This window comes from Orcinus orca, chromosome 20 (genome assembly GCF_937001465.1).
Source record: "Orcinus orca chromosome 20, mOrcOrc1.1, whole genome shotgun sequence".
Taxonomy (NCBI): Eukaryota; Metazoa; Chordata; class Mammalia; order Artiodactyla; family Delphinidae; genus Orcinus; species Orcinus orca.
The window spans coordinates 36076682-36096466 of record NC_064578.1 but is presented as its reverse complement, the minus strand read 5'-3'; the positions used below and the strand labels follow the sequence as shown (position 1 = coordinate 36096466).

The following is a 19785-nucleotide window of genomic DNA, read 5'->3' as shown; positions in this document are numbered from 1 at the left end:
CTTATGGGGAGTCCCTTGTGTGTTATTTGTTGTTTTTCCCTTGCTGCTTTTAATATGTTTTCTTTGTATTTAATTTTTGACAGTTTGATTAATATGTGTCTTGGCGTATTTCTCCTTGGATTTATCCTGTATGGGACTCTCTGTGCTTCCTGGACTTGATTAACTATTTCCTTTCCCATATTAGGGAAGTTTTCCACTATAATCTCTTCAAATATTTTCTGAGTCCCTTTCTTTTTCTCTTCTTCTTCTGGAACCCCTATAAGTCGAATGTTGGTGCGTTTAATGTTGTCCCAGAGGTCTCTGAGACTGTCCTCAGTTCTTTTCATTCTTTTTTCTTTATTCTGCTCTGCAGTAGTTATTTCCACTATTTTATCTTCCAGGTCACTTATCCGTTCTTCTGCCTCAGTTATTCTAATATTGATCCCATCTAGAGTATTTTTCATTTCATTTATTGTGTTGTTCATCATTGTTTGTTTCATCTTTAGTTCTTCTAGGTCCTTGTTAACTGATTCTTGCATTTTGTCTATTCTATTTCGAAGATTTTGGATCATCTTTACTATCACTATTCTGAATTCTTTTTCAGGTAGACTGCCTATTTCCTCTTCATTTGTTAGGTCTGGTGGGTTTTTATCTTGCTCCTTCATCTGCTGTGTGTTTTTCTGTCTCTTCATTTTGCTTATATTACTGTGTTTGGGGTCTCCTTTTTGCAGGCTGAAGGTTCGTAGTTCCTGTTGTTTTTAGTGTCTGTCCCCAGTGGCTAAGGTTGGTTCAGTGGGTTGTGTAGGCTTCCTGGTGGAGGGGACTAGTGCCTGTGTTCTGGTGGTTGAGGCTGTATCTTGTCTTTCTGGTGGGCAGGTCCACGTCTGGTGGTGTGTTTTGGGGTGTCTGTAGACTTACTATGATTTTGGGCAGCCTCTCTGCTAATGGGTGGGTTTGTGTTCCTGTCTTGCTAGTTGTTTGGCATAGGATGTCCCGCACTGTAGCTTGCTGGTCGTTGAGTGAATCTGGGTGCTGGCGTTGAGATGGAGATCTCTGGGAGATTTTCACAGTGCAGCTGGGAGGCCTCTTGTGGACCAGTGTCCTGAAGTTGGCTCTCCCACCCCAGAGGCACAGCACTAACTCCTGGCTGCAGCACCAAGAGCCTTTCATCCACACTGCTCCTTAATTTGGGATGATTCGTTGTCTATTCATGTATTCCACAGATGCAGGGTACATCAAGTTGATTGTGGAGCTTTAATCCGCTGCTTCTGAGGCTGCTGGGAGAGATTTCCCTTTCTCTTCTTTGTTCTCACAGCTCCCAGGGGCTCAGCTTTGGATTTGGCCCCGCCTGTGCGTGTAGGTCGCCGGAGGGCGTCTGTTCTTTGCTCAGACAGAACGGGGTTAAAGGAGCCGCTGATTCAGAGGCTCTGGCTCACTCAGGCCGGGGGTAGGGAGGGTCACGGAGAGCGGGGCGGGCCTGCGGCGGCAGAGGCCAGCGTGACACTGGCTGCTTGAGGCACGCCGTGCGTTCTCCGGGGGAGTTGTCCCTGGATCCCGGGACCCTGGCAGTGGCGGGCTGCACAGGCTCCCCGGAAGGGGGGTGTGGACAGCGACCTGTGTTCGCACACAGGCTTCTTGGTGGCGGCAGCAGCGGCCTTAGCGTCTCATGTCTGTCTCTGGGGTCCGCACCTTCAGCCGCGGCTCGCGCCCGTCTCTGGAGCTCCTTTAAGCAGCGTTCTTAATCCCCTCTCCTCGCGCACCAGGAAATAAAGAGGGAAGAAAAAGTCTCCTGCCTCTTCGGCAGGTTCAGACTTTTCCCCGGACTCCCTCCCGGCTAGCCGCGGTGCACTAACGCCCTGCAGGCTGTGTTCACGCCGCCAACCCCAGTCCTTTCCCGGTGCTCCGACTGAAGCCGGAGCCCCAGCTCCCAGCCCTGCCCGCCCCTGCGGGTGAGCAGACAAGCCTCTCGGCTGGTGAGTGCCGGCCAGCCCTGATCCTCTGCGCTGGAATCTCTCCGCCTTGCCCTCCGCCCCGCCGCCTCGTTGCTGTGTTCTCCTCTGCGGCTCCGAAGCTCCCCCACTCCGCCACCCTCAGTCTCCGCCCGCGAAGGGGCTCCCTAGCGTGTGGACACTTTTCCCCCTTCACAGCTCCCTCCTGCTGGTGCAGGACCCATCCCCATGCTTTTGTCTCTGTTTATTTTTTTCTTTTGCCCTAACCAGGTACGTGGGGGGTTTCTTGCCCCTTGGGAGGTCTGAGGTCTTCTGCCAGCGTTCAGTAGGCGCTCTGCGGGAGTTGCTCCACGTGTAGATGCATTTCCGGTATATCTGTGGGGAGGAAGGTGATCTCCGCGTCTTACTCCTCCGCTATCTTCCCGGAAGTCCTGTGGCCCTGTATTGATAGTTTTGATTTGGCATAGATACAACTTAACTGTCTGTTGCATTTTCTCAGATTACATTATCCTGTTGTATCCCATACTTCTTAAGAATGTTAAATTAGAAATGTCAGAATATAATGCCAAAGAAATATATCTTTTGAAAATCACTTTCAGTGGCTTAGGAGAAGGCCATATTCATGTAATGCATGCAATTTTATATAATTTCATAAATTTTATGAATTTTCATGAGAAAATCTTCATATTTTATCCTTAATTATTTTTATGAGCACCTTATTATTTCCTCAATCTTATTTAAAACGTCTTCCGTTGTGGGAGTGTGTGGTTTGGAGAGCAAAAGGGACACTGTAGCATGGTCAGATAACTGAACACCGATTATGACTCTTCTATCATTAATCAGAGACTGAAGAAACTAATAAAGTTAGCCCAAGAATACGAGTTAAAGGTGGCAGTGAAGAATAAATAATAGTATGTAGCAGAGCATGAGCCCTTCCTTGCACTGGGTCAAAATTGTTGAAAGTGGGAGATAGAGTTTTAAATTCTCAGAAGTGTCTGTAAAAATAAAGGTTAAAACTAGGCTAATGGGGCTTCCCTGGTGGCGCAGTGGTTGAGAGTCCGCCTGCCGATGCAGGGGACACGGGTTCGTGCCCTGGTCCGGGAAGATCCTACATGCCACGGAGCAGCTGGGCCCATGAGCCATGGCTGCTGGGCCCGCGTGTCTGGAGCCTGTGCTCCGCAATGGGAGAGGCCACAACAGTGAGAGGCCCACGTACAGCAAAAAAAAAACACAAAAAAACAAAACTAGGCTAATGGAGGTTAGGGGATTAAGAGGTACAAACTACTATGTATAAAATAAATAAGCTATAAGGATATATTGTACACTACAGGGAATATAGCCAATATTTTATAATAACTTTAAATGCAGTATAATCTATTAAAATTTTGAATCACTGTGTTATAAACCTGAAACTAATATAATATTGTAAATCAGCTATACTTGAATAAGAAAAAACTAGACTAATGTATTCTAGTACATGCTGAGATACCTCTAATAATGAATGGATCTTTTCTTTTGAATCCCAGGCATTAACTCACCCAACTCTTTTCCCTCCACCTTTATCCTGTTCTATTTTGATATCCATTCTTTCTTCTATATGTCAACCTCTTTCCCTCTACATACTTCTTCTCAGTCTATAGAGATGTTTAATTGTCCCTGACCTTAAAAAAAAAAAGAAAGAAAGAAAAAAATTCCTCAAGTGTGCCCCCTGTCACGTTACCTTCTTTCCTTCCCTTTCAAACATCTTAGAAAAATACTTGCACCATCTCCATTTCTTTAGCTTCCAGTCACTCTTTACCCTATGTAGTCTGACTGTTTATACCACCAACCTACTAAAATACATGCAAAAGTTTACTCCTGACCTCCTAATTGATAAATCCATTGATCTTTTTTCAGATTTTAGTCTGTTTGTCCTCAAAGATATTCAGCACCATTGAATACTCCCTTCTCCTTCAAACTTTGTAAAAGCATAGAAGTAATCTTTGATTCCTCCATACCTATGTCACTACTTCTCCCCTTCCCAATCCAGTCATGTCAATTCTATTTCCTAAATACTCCTGAGATCTTTTCACTTGCTCCTTCTTCATTCCAACCACTATCATCTCTCAACTGCAGTGCTCAATGAATCTCCTTGTGTCCACTCTGCCTTCTGCCAATCATGTTTATATAGCAGCCATTACAAGTTAATATATATAAAATGCTTGGGCAGAGCCTGGCCTATAGTAGGTACTATATATGTATTTATTACTATTGTTCTAAAAATGTAAATTACATTGAGTCTTTCCTTGTTTGAAACCCTTTTAAAAAGTAGCTTTTCGTTCCACTTAGATGAAAGCCAAATGCCTTGTTTCCTTAGAAGGCCCTTTTGAGCCTTAACTCCACCCTCACTTCTTATTCTTTTGCTTGCTTGTTATACTCCACATACACTGGTCTCCTCTTAGTTCCTCAAACTCTTCAAACCTTTTCTTCTCAGGGCCTTTGCTATTCCTTCTGCCTGAGTGTTTGTTACCAGATCTTGTTCCTTCTTGATATTGAATTCAGTCTCAGATTTAATGACACCCCCCAGGAGAATTATTTTCTGACCATTAATCTAAAGTAGCCCTATCTTCAGTTACTCTATTGTATCATCCTTTACGTTTATCCTTTTCATTCTTACAGCTCATATACCTTTTTCTATAAAGTCCTCCTCAATTCTCTGAGACTAAATTAGATGCTCCCTCCCTTGCCCTCAAAGCACCCACCGGTTAATAGCATTGTATTTACTATCCTACTGAACTCCATATATAGTTTGTCTTCTCCGTTCTATGGTGAGTTCCTGAAGAATAGGAATAACATTTCATCTATCTTTCAGCCATCCCTGGTTCCTACCATGATGTTTGGATGAATGAACAGGTGAACAAACCCTGAGCATTTCTAGTACACAGATTTGTTGCATTGTGATCTCATCAATATGGAAGACATTTAGGTTTACTCTGCTAAGAGCGATGGTAGCGTGTGTCCCCCGCAGTCAGGTCCCCGGTGAGAATCTACACTAGAAACAGTTTGGCCTCAACCAGTGAACATGGCTCTATATAGTTAAAAGCTCGTTGGATTCTAGAGCTTGCTGGGTTCCTCTGTAACTGTTCGGTCTCTAACCCAGCAGCTATAAATCTTACCACAGGTTCTCCCTTGCACTGTTTAATTAGCCCAGTCTTTTTGTTCTTGAGAAGAGCATCTAGTGCTGAAAGAGAAAGTAGCACAGGTTTTTATACTTTTCCCCCTTCAAAGCCTCTCTTCTTAGGTGGCTTTCACATTGTAATAACTGTACATGTGGCCTGTCCATTCATTTCCACTCATACCTGGAGTCGTGCACTTGGCAATTCTCTAGTGTACTGAAAAGTTTACTGTCAAGCTGGTAAGATGAGGCAGTCTGATTTGGTAGAGAGAACACTAGAACAAGTTAGTACAGAGACCTGGATTCTATTTCTGGGTCTGCCACTAACTTGCTCAGGACCTGGACCATTTCCCTTGCCTGTACCTCAGTCTCCTCATCCATCAAGTGGATTACTGATTTTTATCAAGGAAACACATTTTTCAGACAAAATCTTAGGCAGAATTTCAGCATAAAAAATACTTTAAAAGTTGTGCTGCTCTGGCTGAAGTGGAGTCCTCTCATGGACTCCCTCACACCTTTTTTTATAACCTACTCCCAGATGATAAAAATGGCCCCTTCTACATCTGGCATTTCAACTCAGACACCAGAGAAATGATCTAGTCCGTGCAGGCATCCAAAGGAGAAAAACCAAAAACAAGTTGTCTTGCTATAACTTGCTTCCTTTTCCCCCTTGATTCTAAATAGCTGGTTTCCATTTGTCTACCGCTGGAGACCTTTCATTGGTGGTAACCCAACACCTGAGGTCCTTTGAAATGACATGGAAACCCTGAGAGGGAAATGGCTAGATTTTTGGAACCTATACTCCCCTTCTTCTGCCTCTACCTCCCCTATCTCACCCTCATTTTACCAGTCTTTCTCTATGTTGACCACTCTGTTGTGTTTTTATAAGTTTCTCATCATTTGTTCTTCCTGCTGGTTATGATTAAATCTGTGTGAACACCATGAGTCAGGGTTTCTCCACCTGGGCCCATATAATCATTTTAGCATTGTTTCCAGGAAATAAACAAGACCTTTAGCACAGTCATTTCTTTAAGATAAAAATATAGAAACGTTCAGTTACAGCATGTGCTTAGACAGGAGTAAAAACAGTTTAACAAACTAATTTGTTGTGACAAAAGGATGATTAGTATTCTCTTCCAAGATAATTGCAGTCATTGAAAGGACTGCTCTCAAAAACCATTGCCCGATTTATTCATTCAGGCATTTGAAACTGTGTGTCTGAGGTCTGGGAATACTTTTTAAAATTCATTTGTTTTCCTCTTAAATAGAAAGCTTGTATAATCACTAATGCAATGTATAAATACAGGGATCCTAAAAGGCCATTTTCTCCCTGGCCTTCTCTACTCTTAAGCCAAGTTTAGCTTTTTAACCATGCTGTTGTTGGTATTTCCACTTACCACTTTCCTCTGAATCCCTATTCATTTTCTCCAAGTAGCTGCTTTGGCTTGGTTGGAAATGTCAGAATAAGATGCCAGTGCGTTCCAATCAGGATGTGCCTGTGTTCAAACTGCTGTAGCCTGTTACTTGGCTCTTGCAGGAAAAATACTGTGGATATGGTGTCTCCAGTTGGAATTGAGATGTATAAAGCATCTGCCTGGTTTCTTCAGCTAATGAGGTTTTGCTGAAAAAAGAGTGTAATGAAAAAATGCTGGATGTTGGTAGGGCCTACTGATGAAGGCTAATGAGCATAAATGAGTTTCTATAAGGCCCCAGAAGCAGACGCAGAGAATGTTTCAATGCACTGCCCTTGAGGCAAGACCAGCCTTGGGTGGGGTGTGACCCGTTTATTTGTTGGCTTCTTTTTTTCTTTCCTTCTCTCCCTCCTCCTGTGTCCTTCTTTCAGTAAAAGACCTATTCAAGCCAGCCACAGTAGATTATTTTATGCAGCACAGGTCATATTAAAAATAAAGCTACTTAGGGCTTCCCTGGTGGCGCAGTGGTTGAGAGTCCACCTGCCGATGCAGGGGACACGGGTTCGTGCCCCGGTCTGGGAAGATCCCACATGCCGCGGAGCGGCTGGGCCCGTGAGCCATGGCCGCTGGGCCTGTGCGTCCGGAGCCTGTGCTCTGCAACGGGAGAGGCCGCAGCAGTGAGAGGCCCGCGTACCGCAAAAAAAAAAAAAAAAAAGAAAAAATAATAAAGCTACTTAGACCAGAGCTTAATACAATGTTGCAAAAATAAGAATTATGAGTTTTACATACTGTATTTATTATTTAATAGAAGAGGTAATTTTTAAATTTAATTGCCAAGAATTTAAGAAATATATTCTATCAAAAAGGAGATAAGAAAATAGGTGTTTTGTAGACACCACTTGGAGTTGAGTTTTCTTTAGACCTGATGTCGAGTGAATGAAGAGTGACTGTTGGTAGAACACAAAGGCTTTTGCTCACCACTCTGCTCCCTGTGACTGTAACCAACTGTGTGTTGGTTAATTTTATGTGTCAACCTGGCTGGGACATGGAGTGCCCAAATATGTGGTCAAACATTATTCTGGATGAGGGTTAAGATGTTTCTGGATGAGATTAACATTCAGATCAGTAGAGTGAGCAGGTCAGATTGCCCTCCCTAATGTGGGTGGGCCTCATCCCAGGAGGCCTGAGTAGAACAAAGAGGCTGACCCTCCCCCAAGTAAGAGAGGATTCTCCCTGCCTGATGGCCTTCAAACTGGGATATTGGCTTTTTTCCTGCCTTTGGACTAGAACTAGGTCTTGAGCCTCCTGGCCTTTGGACTAGAACTACACTGTCAGCTCTCCTGGGTCTCCAGCTTGCCTACTCACCCTGCAGATTGTGGGATTTGCCAGACTTCTTAATTGCCTGAGTCAGTTCTTTATAGTAAATCTCTTTCTTCTCTTTATACATTCACAAACAAATATGTGTGCGCATGCGTGCGTGGACACACACAAGCACGCACACACACACGCACCCTGTTGGCTCTGTTTCTCTGGAGAACCTGAACTAATACAAACCACAGCAGCAAGCAGCACGTAATTCATGCAATATATACCATGACAGGCACCATAGACTTTAGACTTAGACATATCTGCAGTCAGGTTTAAGTTCTACCACCGACCTTTGACAAATTATTTCACCACTCTTCACTTCAGTTTCCTGATCTTTAAAAATGGGAGTTTTTGTGACAGTACATATGGCAGACTCTTTTTTTTTTTTTTTTTTTTTTTGCGGTACGTGGGCCTCTCACTGTTGTGGCCTCTCACGTTCCGGAGCACAGGCTCCAGACGTGCAGCCTCAGCGCCCATGGCTCACGGACCCAGCCGCTCCGCGGCATGTGGGATTTTCCCAGGCCGGGGCACGAACCTGTGTCCCCTGCATCGGCAGGCAGACTCTCAACCACTGCGCCACCAGGGAAGCCCTGGCAGACTCTTGAGATATATTAATTCCTTGACATTCTAAACTGGACAACAAAACAAACGTAATCAATAAAATAATAATATAAATCTTATTACTAGGCTGTCATGTTATTTCCATGAATAAGTTATAAATGAACAGAATCTATACATCTTTCTGTGTGCCATTCTCCTAGAAAAGACCCACATGCTTCCTCTGCCCCCTCCCAAAACACTGCCCCCTCCCAAAATCCCATCTTACTGATCTTTTCTGATAACAATCTTCTAGTGCCCCCACATAAGCCAGTGGTAGTAATGCCTCTGAGTGTTTTCGGTTGAGTGGTTGTTCTACTCTTATAAGCAAAATTAAAACCTGATGTTTAATGGTTCCACGATTTAACTATAACCATGTTCAGAGATTTCAGTTGCAAAAGGTTGACTAGCCTTAAATGATAAAAGATGTGAAAAGATGACATTAATAAGTATGGTACATATAAAAAATAAGGGTATACTACGCAGTTAAAACAAAATATGAGGGCATGTTCTGTGTACTAATACATGATATATGATTAAGTGGGAAAAAGTGCTGATAATATGCTACCTTTTGTCTAAAATACGAGAAAGTAAGATTATAGATTCTTGTTTGCTTTTATAGGCAAAAGGAAACTCTGGAAAGGGGCATAAGTAATCATAGTAATTGCCTGGTTGGTAGGTGGTGGGGTGGATGCATGGGCCACAGGTAGGAGAGAAACTTCACTGAAAACTTTTTCATAATTTAAAATTTTTTGAACCATATGAATTAATTGTCTATTAAAATTAAATTGAAAAAAAGAACAAGGGGAAGGTAAACCATTAGGGTACATCCACATTTAAATTTCTCTGTATACCCTTTGAAAGTTGTATTATATTGTTTTATTTATAGCTCCCAGCTGAAAATCTCCTAGCCTTGTTACTTTGACCTGATTTGGATAATTTGAAAACTAGAATCTAGATAGATGTACATGCAGTGTTTTAATTACCATAGTTTTAAATTTTGAGCAAGATGGGTTGCAATATTAATACAGGTAGTGCCCAGCTCACCAGCAAGTTACACTATAAAAGTTTCTCTTCCACCGTTCACTTAAAAATGATTAAGATAGTAAATTTTATGTTATGTGGGGTTTTTTTTTTGTTTTTTTTTTCGTGGTACGCGGGCCTCTCACTGTTGTGGCCTCTCCCGCTGCGGAGCACAGGCTCCGGACACGCAGGCCCAGCGGCCATGGCTCACGGGCCCAGCCGCTCTGCGGCATGTGGGATCCTCCCGGACTGGGGCACGAACTCACGTCCCCTGCATCGGCGGGCGGACTCCCAACCACTGCGCCACCAGGGAAGCCCATGTTATGTGGTTTTTTATCTCAATTTAAAAAACTGTTAAAAAACCCAATATGACTTTATTCATTTATAGAAATGATAGTGGTTTTTTGTTCTGTTTTTTTTTTAATTTATTTTTGGCTGCATTGGGTCTTTGTTGCTGCGTGCGGGCTTTCTCTCATTGCGGCGAGCGGGTGCTTCTCATTGCGGTGGCTTCTCTTGTTGCGGAGCACGGGCTCTAGGCATGCAGGCTCAGTAGTTGTGGAGCACGGGCTTAGTTGCTCCGCGGCATGTGGGATCTTCCCAGACCAGGGCTCGAACCCGTGTCCCCTGCATTGGCAGGCGGATTCTTAACCACTGCGCCACCAGTGAAGCCCCCGAAATGAAAGTTTTAAATCAGAATATTTTCAACTACACGTTGTTGGTCCTGAATCATGTAGTTTAAATGACTTGTACAATCCTTAATAGCTTATAAAAATATGTATACTTTTAGTTATGATTCTTTCCCTTTGTTAAAAATATCTTGTTTATATTTGCAAATATTTGTCCTTTATGCTCAAGGAAAGATTTGTATATTGCTAATAAAAATGTAACAATACTTTAAAAAAATATTTTTCTTCCAGACCACCGAATGAGTGCCAACTGCCTTCTTTTGGTATAATGTGCTGTGTACGTGCTAAGTGAGAAAAGAGCATGAGGCATCCGTCAAGGGTGCACTCTGTAATTATACAGACCACTCATAAACATGAAAAAAGCCCTGGCAGAGAGATGGCAAGTGACTCATGCAGACAGCACCTGCTCTTGCTGATAGAGACAGAGACATCTTGGCATCCTGATGTTTGGGGGACTTTATGGAGGAGACTAGGTTGAAAGAGTGGGCCAGGAACTGGATAAGCAGAAAGAAACAGAAAGAACAGTCCAAGTGTAGGACAGAAGACAGAAACTTGAGATGGACATGATGAACTGCTTTTTATTTTTTTAGTGGAGTGTTCTAAGACAAACAGGGAACTGCAGGTAGAAGTGAAGTTGTAAAAGTCCTCAGGAAGTTGGGGCTTTATTTGGGAAACACTGGTTTTGGAGTATAAAAGTGATGTCCTAAACATGACAGAAATATGCCTATTACTCACCTACCCACCCTTCCTCCCATTTCTTCATTCATTCAACAAATATTCTTTCACCACCTCCTTTGTGAAAATCACAGATACAAGAAAATTTCCCTAACCATAAAGTATAGAATATGGGCAAAGGCAAGTGTGAAGCAGAAAGTCCAGAAAGCCTGTAACAGTGATCCAGGATTGTAGTCATGTTACTGGATTGATAAAAGGGCTAATGGTTTTTAAACACTTAAGAGTATTTGCCAAATATTTTATCATTACTCTAAATGGAGTATAACCGTTAAAAATTGTGAAACACTATATTGTACACCTGTAATTTATTTAATATTATACATCAACTATACTTAAATTAAAAAAAGCATGTATATTACATTGAAAAAAAAGAGTATATGCCAGACACTGTTAAATGCTTATATATGTTATGTATTATCCTCATAACCCTATAGACACTTTTATTATCCCAATTTACCCATGAAGAAAGTGAGGCTTAGAGAGGTTAATTAATATAGTCACACAAAGAATAATATAAATATCATTTGTTTAGCAGATTAAAGTTTGTAAATATTTTTATAGGCCCTCTTTTGTTTGATCCTCTGCCTATGTGTTAGGCCTCCTAAATAGCATTATTCTCATTTTATAGATAAGCACAGAAGAACATAGAGAAACTTGCCTAGGCAATCATTCATCAGACAGTAAGCACGTACCGTGTGCCAGGCATTCTTCTATGCAATAGACAAGATAGATCAAGTGCTTGTCTCAGGGAATTGTTTTCTGGTGGGGATGAATAACAGTGAATATATAAGTAAATAATACCAAATAATTTCTGGAGATGACAAGTACTGTGAAGTAGACAAAATAAGGTAAAGTAATAGAGGGGGGCTGGCTACAGTAGAAAATGAAGGCCTTTCTAAGGAAGTGATGATGGTTGAGACCTGTATAACAAGAGGGCCTCATGCAACAATCTGAAGGGAAAACATTCCAAGCAAGAGTGCAGTAAGTACAGAGGCCCTGAGATAGGAACACAGTTGTCATTTTCAGTGGAGAGAACCCAGTGTGGCTAAACCATGGTGAAGGAGAGGAGAGAGAATGAGAAAGAAGAAGTAGGCTGGAGCTTGATTATGTAGGGACTTGTGGGCTGTGGTAAACGGTTTGGTTCTTATTCTGTGGGCAATAGGAAGACAGTGGAGAGTTTTAAACAGGGTGTTTGTGTGTATGCATGTTGGCGGGGAGGTGACATGGTCTGATTTACACTTTTTTAAAAAACCATCCTTGTTGCTGTTTGCAGGATAGACTGTGTGAATGGTGGGGTAAGACTGAGGTAGGTAGAACAGTTAGTTGACCAAGTGAAAGATCATGGTGACTTTGAGTAGGGTGGTAGTAACAGTGACGTTGGAGAAAAGTGGTGTGTTTGAGATGTGCTTTGGAGGTAGAGCCAGTAGGACTTATTGGTGAGTTAGCAGTGCATTAGAGAGTCAGACAGTACACTGTAATGTTTAAGAGATAGATGAGATTGCCCATATTTGGATCCCTACTTTGCCACTTACTAGCTATATGATGTTTAGATAAGTTTTTTAACCACTCTGCACCTCAGTTTTCTCCTTAGTAAATGAGGATAATTGTAGTAACCTACCTAATAGGGGTGTTTTGATCAGTAAATAATATGACTACACAGTGTTCAATAAGTGTTGTCTTTTTTGTTTGTTTTAGCTGTTACTGGTTATGAGGTTTGAAGGAGAAAGAGGAATCAAGGATAACTTACACATTTTTGGCCAGATCAAATGAGTGCACAGTATTAAAGAGATAAGAAATAGTGGTGTTGGGAAAGCTGGACAGCCTCATGTAAATCAATGAAATTAGAACACTCCCTCACACCAAATACAAAAACTAAAGTCAAAATGTTTTAAAGACGTAAATATAAAACATTACACCATAAAACTCCTAGAAGAGAACATAAGCAAAACATTCTCTGACATAAATCATAGCAATATTTTCTTAAATCAGTCTCACAAAGCAAAAGAAATAAAAGCAAAAATAAACAAATGGGACCTAATCAAACTTGAAAGCTTTTGCACAGCAAAGGAAAGCACAAACAAAACAAAAAGACAACCTATGGAATGCGAGAAAATACTTGCAAACAATGCAACCGACAAGGGGTTAATTTCCAAAATATACAAACAGCTGATACAACTCAATAAAAAAAAATACAAACAGCCCAACCAAAAAATGGGCAAAAGGCTGAATAGACATTTCTCCAAAGAAGATATACAGGTAGCCAACAGGCACATGAAAATATGCTCAACTTTGCTAATTATTGGAGAATAATCATCATCAAAAAGTCTACAAATAATAAATGCTGGAGAGGGTGTGGAGAAAAGGGAACCCTCCTACGCTCTTGGTGGGAATGTAAACTGATACAGCCACTATGGAGAACACTATGGAGAACACTATGGAGGTTCGTTAAAACACTAAAAATAGAGTTACCATATGATCCAGCCAATCCCACTCCTGGGTATATATTTTGGAAAAGACAAGAATTCTAATTCGAAAAGATGCATGTACCCCAGTGTTCACTGCAGCACTATTTACAGTAGCCAAGACATGGATGCAACCTAAATGTCCATCGACAGATGAATTGATAAAGAAGATGTGGTACCTATATACAGTGGAATATTACTCAGCCATAAAAACATTGTAATATTGCAATTTGCAGCAACATGGATAGACCTAGAGAATATCATACTAAGTGACGTACGTCAGACAGAGAAAGAGAAATATTATATGATATCATTTATATGTGGAATCTAAAAAATTATACAAATGACTGTATATACAAAACAAAAGTAGACTCACAGACAGAAAACAAACTTACGGTTACCAAAGGGGAAAGAGGGAGTGGAACGATAAATTAGGAGTATGGGATTAACAGATACAAACTACTATACATAAAATAGATAAGCAAAAAGATTTACTCTACAGCACAGGGAACTATATTCAATATCTTGTAAAGACCTATAATGGAAAATAATAAATATATATATATATATATATGTATAACTGAATCACTTTGTGGTACACCTGAAGCTAACACAATATTGTAAATCAACTATACTTCAATTAAAAAATAAAATTTAGGGCTTCCCTGGTGGCACAGTGGTTGAGAGTCTGCCTGCTGATGCAGGGGACAGGGGTTTGTGCCCCGGTCCGGGAAGATCCCACATGCCGCAGAGCGGCTGGGCCCGTGAGCCATGACCGCTGGGCCTGCGCATCTGGAGCCTGTGCTCCGCAACAGGAGAGGCCACAACAGTGAGAGGCCCACATACCGCAAAAAAAAAAAAGAAAGAAAGAAAAAAATAAAATTTAAAAAAGAGAGATAAGACATACTTTAAGGGTGAGTGAATTTAAGGATGGAAATCAGTAAGTAGTTCAGTTTTGTCCATGGTAAGTTTAAGGCTCCTATTAGATAACCAGGATCATGGGATAGGAAGTAACAAGAATGGAACTTGTTTTGTGGGTATTTCACTTCTAAAACTTGCCCTCTTTCCACTCTTTGAGAGGCAGAGTAAGTGAGTGATTTTGAGCACAGACTCTGCAGTTAGACTGCCTGAATCTGAATTCTAGCTCTGCTATTTACTAGCTTTATGACCTTGGATTAGTTACTTAAACTTTCTGTGCCTCATTTTTGTTACCTGTAAAATGGGATGATGGTTTGTTAAAGCACTTAGATCAGTGCCTCCTCACACACAGAATGTACGATGTTCTGTAAAGTGATTGTTGCTATTGTTGTTACTTTTCAATCCTGAATGTTGCTATAGAAATGAAATGAGAAGAAGATTCAAGCAATGTATTTTATGAAGGAAGGATTAACAGGATTTTGGTGACAAATTGGATATTGAGGGTAAAAGAGAGGAGTCAAAGGTGGTTCAGAGGTTCTGAGCTAGAGTGAGTCTATTTGAGGTAGAGTAGGATTGATAAGGAGTTGAGTTTTAGACCTATTAACTTTGAAAATAGCCAAAAGAAAATGTCCAGAAAGCAGTTAAAAATGTGGGAACTAGATAGAACTCAAGAGAAAGTTCAAGACTAGAAATATAGATATGGAATCATCTGCTTAGAAGTGATAATGAAAGATACCAGAGTGAATGAGTTTGGTAAGAGAGAAAGAGAAAGAAGTGAGATGAATAGAAGAACAAGGACTTAAAGGGTAAGGATTTCCATCTCAAAGGCAAAGCAGGATAGATGGCAGAGTACAGAACTAACAGAGACAAGGAAAGTAAGGAAATAGTGGTAGTCTATGTTTGAGAAATAAAGGGAGGGAAAACTGGGAAGGTGGTAAGTCATCTGAGGATTTTTTTGAAAAGATGTTTGGAATTATTTGGTGAAGAACTAGTCATAAAAATGGGATAGTGGATGGTCCTAATGTCTTAGAATGGTGGAAAACATTCTAGGGCAACATAGATGTTACAGCAAATCTCAACAAGGAAGAGAAAGCAGCTGCCCTAGGATAGGTGTGAAAACTGTAAGTACAGCTGCAGGAAATATTCGTGCCCTTTATTGTTACTATGTTTCAAATACTGTACTTGGCACTTTGTTCTCCCTGAATCCTCAGGATTCTCCGAAATATTGGAAACCACCTAAATGTTATCAAGATAAACATGGCTTGAATAAATTATGGCACATCCATATAATGTAATGTCTTTCAGCCATTTTTTTTTAAACCAGGTAGATCTATACTGGCAAAGGAAGATATCAGTGGGATACTTTTCTGTGATAATAAACACGTTTGAAAACTTATCTATCTATTGCAATAGACTAAACTCAAGGATGGGCACTGGGTTGTATTCATCTTGTAATATCAGAGTCTAGCGTGGATTCTTGTATGTGTTAACTGTTGGTCAAATGAATAAGTGCATACATGCTTATAAAATGGAGAGCACTAGTACCACACTGGGCTTGAGTGTGTGTGTGTGTGTGTGTGTGTGTGCGCGCGCGCGCGCGCACGTGTGTACTTTGTGAACCTAAAAGCAGAAAATATTATAATATTATTAAGGAAAATACCATTCAGAAATAGGAGGTATTACTTATTATTAGGCAGTTTTCAGAGAGACTTCATTGGTTTAGACAGTAATTTTGGAGGTTTGAAGAAAATTATGAAAATAGAGAAAAGATAGTTCCAACTTTGTCAGTGAAAGGAAGAAAATTGTTGGGGTGGGACCGGCCACGCACAATTCTTTCTGTGGGTGGAAATGGGGTGAAACGTCCTGCTTGGGCTGGTGTTAAAGGCCTGAGTTCATTATGGTAGATGGTTATTGAACTGGAACTTTCCTAAATGCTGACTTTTCAAATGAAAGAGTTCTTCAACCATCGAATAGTCTCCTAATCAGATGCTCACTATGATTCAACATGTGTAGTGGGCATTTTAGATCTGAGTGCTCTGTCATACAAATAGAAACAACATTGTCTTAAACAGGCCTGTGATTCAAAACGAAGAAACCAGTTTACCAATTAGGATCTGTAAGCTGCCTTATTTATTGTTAGTGGAATAACATCTGCATTCTAATATATGTATTCACTTGCTTTTTATTTAAAAACTCTAATTGCCCTGAAGATTATAGATAATGGCCCGCTCTAAGGTTACTTCTTTTGATGAATGGGAGATTTCATCCACGAAAAATGAAGCTTAATGTTTTCATTTGTTAGAAATCTTGACGAGACTCTGAATAATTACTTTTTCTCATCCTTTTGAGTAACATCAACTTTTAAAGTCTTTATCAAATAAAAATAGAATTTATAGCATTTTTAATGTCTATTTATTTCTGTGAGGTTGTTCCATCATATTTTTCCTTATATATTCATTTAAATCACATTGAAGACTGCCTGAAATGGCATTTTCACGATAATTCTGGGAACCATCCTTTGTATGTTACTTACTGCTGATATATGTATTCTGGTATTTCTTGCCTTCTATCATACATAAATTCTACTGGCATATTAAATACCATAGAGAGGAACTGACTGATAGTAAATCAAATGTTTTACAGCATACTATTGGGAATGTTGGATTCATTACTATGAAGAAATTATATTTGATCACAATTTTCAGAGCTTCCTAATACTGTAATTTATTGGTGCTTCTTAATGTTCTGTGTTAGTTATATACAAGCTCAAAATTGGATTCATTTTAGCTATGCATAATATATGCTATAGTGAATCTTTTCCACACACACAAAAAGTAGCAAATATCCAACACTATGTTTGATTAGAACTATTAAGCCCAACAGCTTGTATTTAACTAACACGGTGGTAATTATATAGTCAACTGGGTAGTTCATTCTCTACCGTAGAAGCTATATATTAGAATAAAGCTATTTTGGTGTATCAGGTGCCAAAGGAAAATTGGCTAACCAGAAAGGGAATAGCTTTATGTGGTGAAGATGTCAAATGAACAGTTTTAACTCACAGTCATTTTTTTAGAGAATACGTAAGTTAGGTTTTTATTTTTAGTTCCCACTCTTCCCTTCATAGTTAAATGACGGAAAATGACTCTCAGTCCCCAAACTACTCTTATGCATCGTTCAAAATAGCCCTGACAGACTAGCCCCTCCAGTAGTGGTGAGATTTATGGCTTTCCATTCCTTGGTGTTCCATTACTCTGTCTACACCATCAAATTGATTAGTAGGCAGTGGAGAGCAAGGAAAGAGAGGCAACTGCTTAGAGCCAGCTGGTGTCCATCATCTTAATGAACTGCTCAGAGATGGTTACTATTGTCCTTGATTCTCATTATAGTTGATGATGACCAGATCTTTTAAAATGTTTCCCCCCTCCCTTATTCTGTATTACAGGGCCCACTGGAAAATGATTTGGTTGTTTATGTAGCGCTCATAGCAGAAAGCCAACGGTATGAAATCCAGATGGGTGGCGTGTTCTTTTGAGGGGGAGGGAAGGGGATTGATTGCTTTAGGCTTATAATACTGAGTGTGGTGGTAGAAATTAACTTCATAGACCCCTTCACAGGGTTTCAAGGATGTCACTAATGTGACTTTAAGTGCCAGAATAACATTCTTTTCATGTTTAAAAATAATTTTGTTTTAGTTGGTGTTAATATTAATTAAAGTCTGTGACCAGTGCCAGTGTTGCCTGGTGTGTAGTTTTGAGAAATTAATGCAAACAGATTATGGGGATCCCCCAAGTTAGTGCTTACCTCTCTGGCAGCCCCCAAAGCTCACAGCTGATGCTTTGTGAAGAACCCAAGAGGGCTCTGGATTCCAGTGCAGATGACATATTGCTGACATTAACAAATGAATAATGTGCTCCAAACTAGCATAGTCTTTCCCCTTTTCTCCTCCTCCTTCACCATTGTCCATATAAATGCATTACTGAAAATGTCTCTTTTTTTCCCTGTGTTTTTTAGCCTTCAGGTTTTCCTCAACACATATGGTATTCAGACTCAAACTCCTCAACAGGTAGAACCCATTCAGATCTGGGCCCAGCAGGAGCTCGTGAAAGTAAGTGATTCTGCTTCTTTACTGTCTCCTTTATGTAGGTACTAGAGCATGATGATTAGACTTAGTTTATAGTCAAGAAGCATATTTAAAAATCCAATTCTGAGATAGGGTCATTGATCCAAAGTCTTTCTGATTAAGCTGAGAGGCCCACTTTATCAGACACTGTTACTGAAACACAACTGCATTGTGTGTGTGCGTTATATTCATAGGTCTTGTTGATTTCTGCTCCTTGCTAAAGTCTATTACAAACCTGGACTGACCACTTAAATAACAAATCAGCCTTAATTTTAGTAGTGGTGTATAAAATTAACCTTTACATTTGATTTATTTTCCCTTTTATTAACAATTAAAGAAATCTTCTCACCTAAATATTGTTGGTAATAACTACTTCCCTTTTTCTCTTGCCTTACTATTTGGAGTCTGAAGTAATTCCTACCCTCTTTGGTTTGCTGGGTCTCAAAATAATTATAAAGTGACATCTGAATTTATATTTGATGCAGTTACATACCTATTAGATTGGATTAAAAGATGACTTTTGAGGCCTTTTGTATGCACTGCCCTGCAGCATATGCCTGAGTTTAGGAATATTACTGCTCATTAGGGATGGGAAATTGTTGATCTCCACTAATTATTTTTAAACCACTGTTTTTATTTGGTAATCATTAAAAACAGTACAGGAATGGGACTTCCCTGGTGGTCCAGTGATTGGGACTTTGCACTTCCAATGCAGGGGGCGCAGGTTTGATCCCTGGTCTCGGGGACTAAGATCCCATATGCCGCCTGGCCAAAAAAAACAGTGTTTGTTTTTGGTGTTTGGTGGAAATGTTTAGAATAGTCTCTCTCAAGTGATCAAGATTGATTGAGTCAGTTAAGCTGATAAAAATGTTTTTTATTAAAACCTTGATGTTACAACAAAGAATAAAAGCTCAGAGAAGTGAGGTGCACATTGCAGGGAAAATGCAAGGCCCCAGAGTTGTTGCTAATCAGACTGGACTTCATGCATTGACAACAAAACCAGAACCTGGGTGTTAGGTCACCCAGAGCACCAGCTCTTCAAAAGTCCTTAACAAATTAGAGCTCTTTTCTCCCCCTCGATTAAAGAGACATGGCTAAAAATGCAAGGAACCCTGGAGTAGGTAACACTTTAAAATCACACTACAAAGTAAACGATGGAAAGCTAGGTTTCATTGTAGAAGAGGCTAAATGAGGCCAAGAGGGAAGTAAGGATCCACAAGGCAAGGAGAGGAGGCTGTATGGAATGGCAGAAAATCTAAGGTTGTGCACTTATCGTTCAGGTGCAGGCTGTATTTGCTGATACACTTTTATGGCCTCTCACTGAAAGCTCCAGAGAATGGTAACAAAGGTTATTATTCTTTGATAAACATGCTCTCAAA

At 40.4% G+C, this 19785-nt stretch overlaps 1 protein-coding gene across 6 annotated transcripts in view; it reads left to right on the top strand.

The window, feature by feature from the left end:
- Nucleotides 1-19785, top strand: part of PHKB (phosphorylase kinase regulatory subunit beta) — a 216641-nt gene that overhangs the window by 140435 nt on the left and 56421 nt on the right. For all 6 annotated transcript variants that reach the window (XM_004264871.3, XM_033418877.2, XM_004264872.4 and 3 more), the window contains 2 exons: nt 17729-17784; nt 18298-18391. In XM_004264871.3, coding sequence (XP_004264919.1) covers nt 17729-17784; nt 18298-18391 — 150 coding nt within the window. The remainder of the gene's footprint in view (nt 1-17728; nt 17785-18297; nt 18392-19785) is intronic.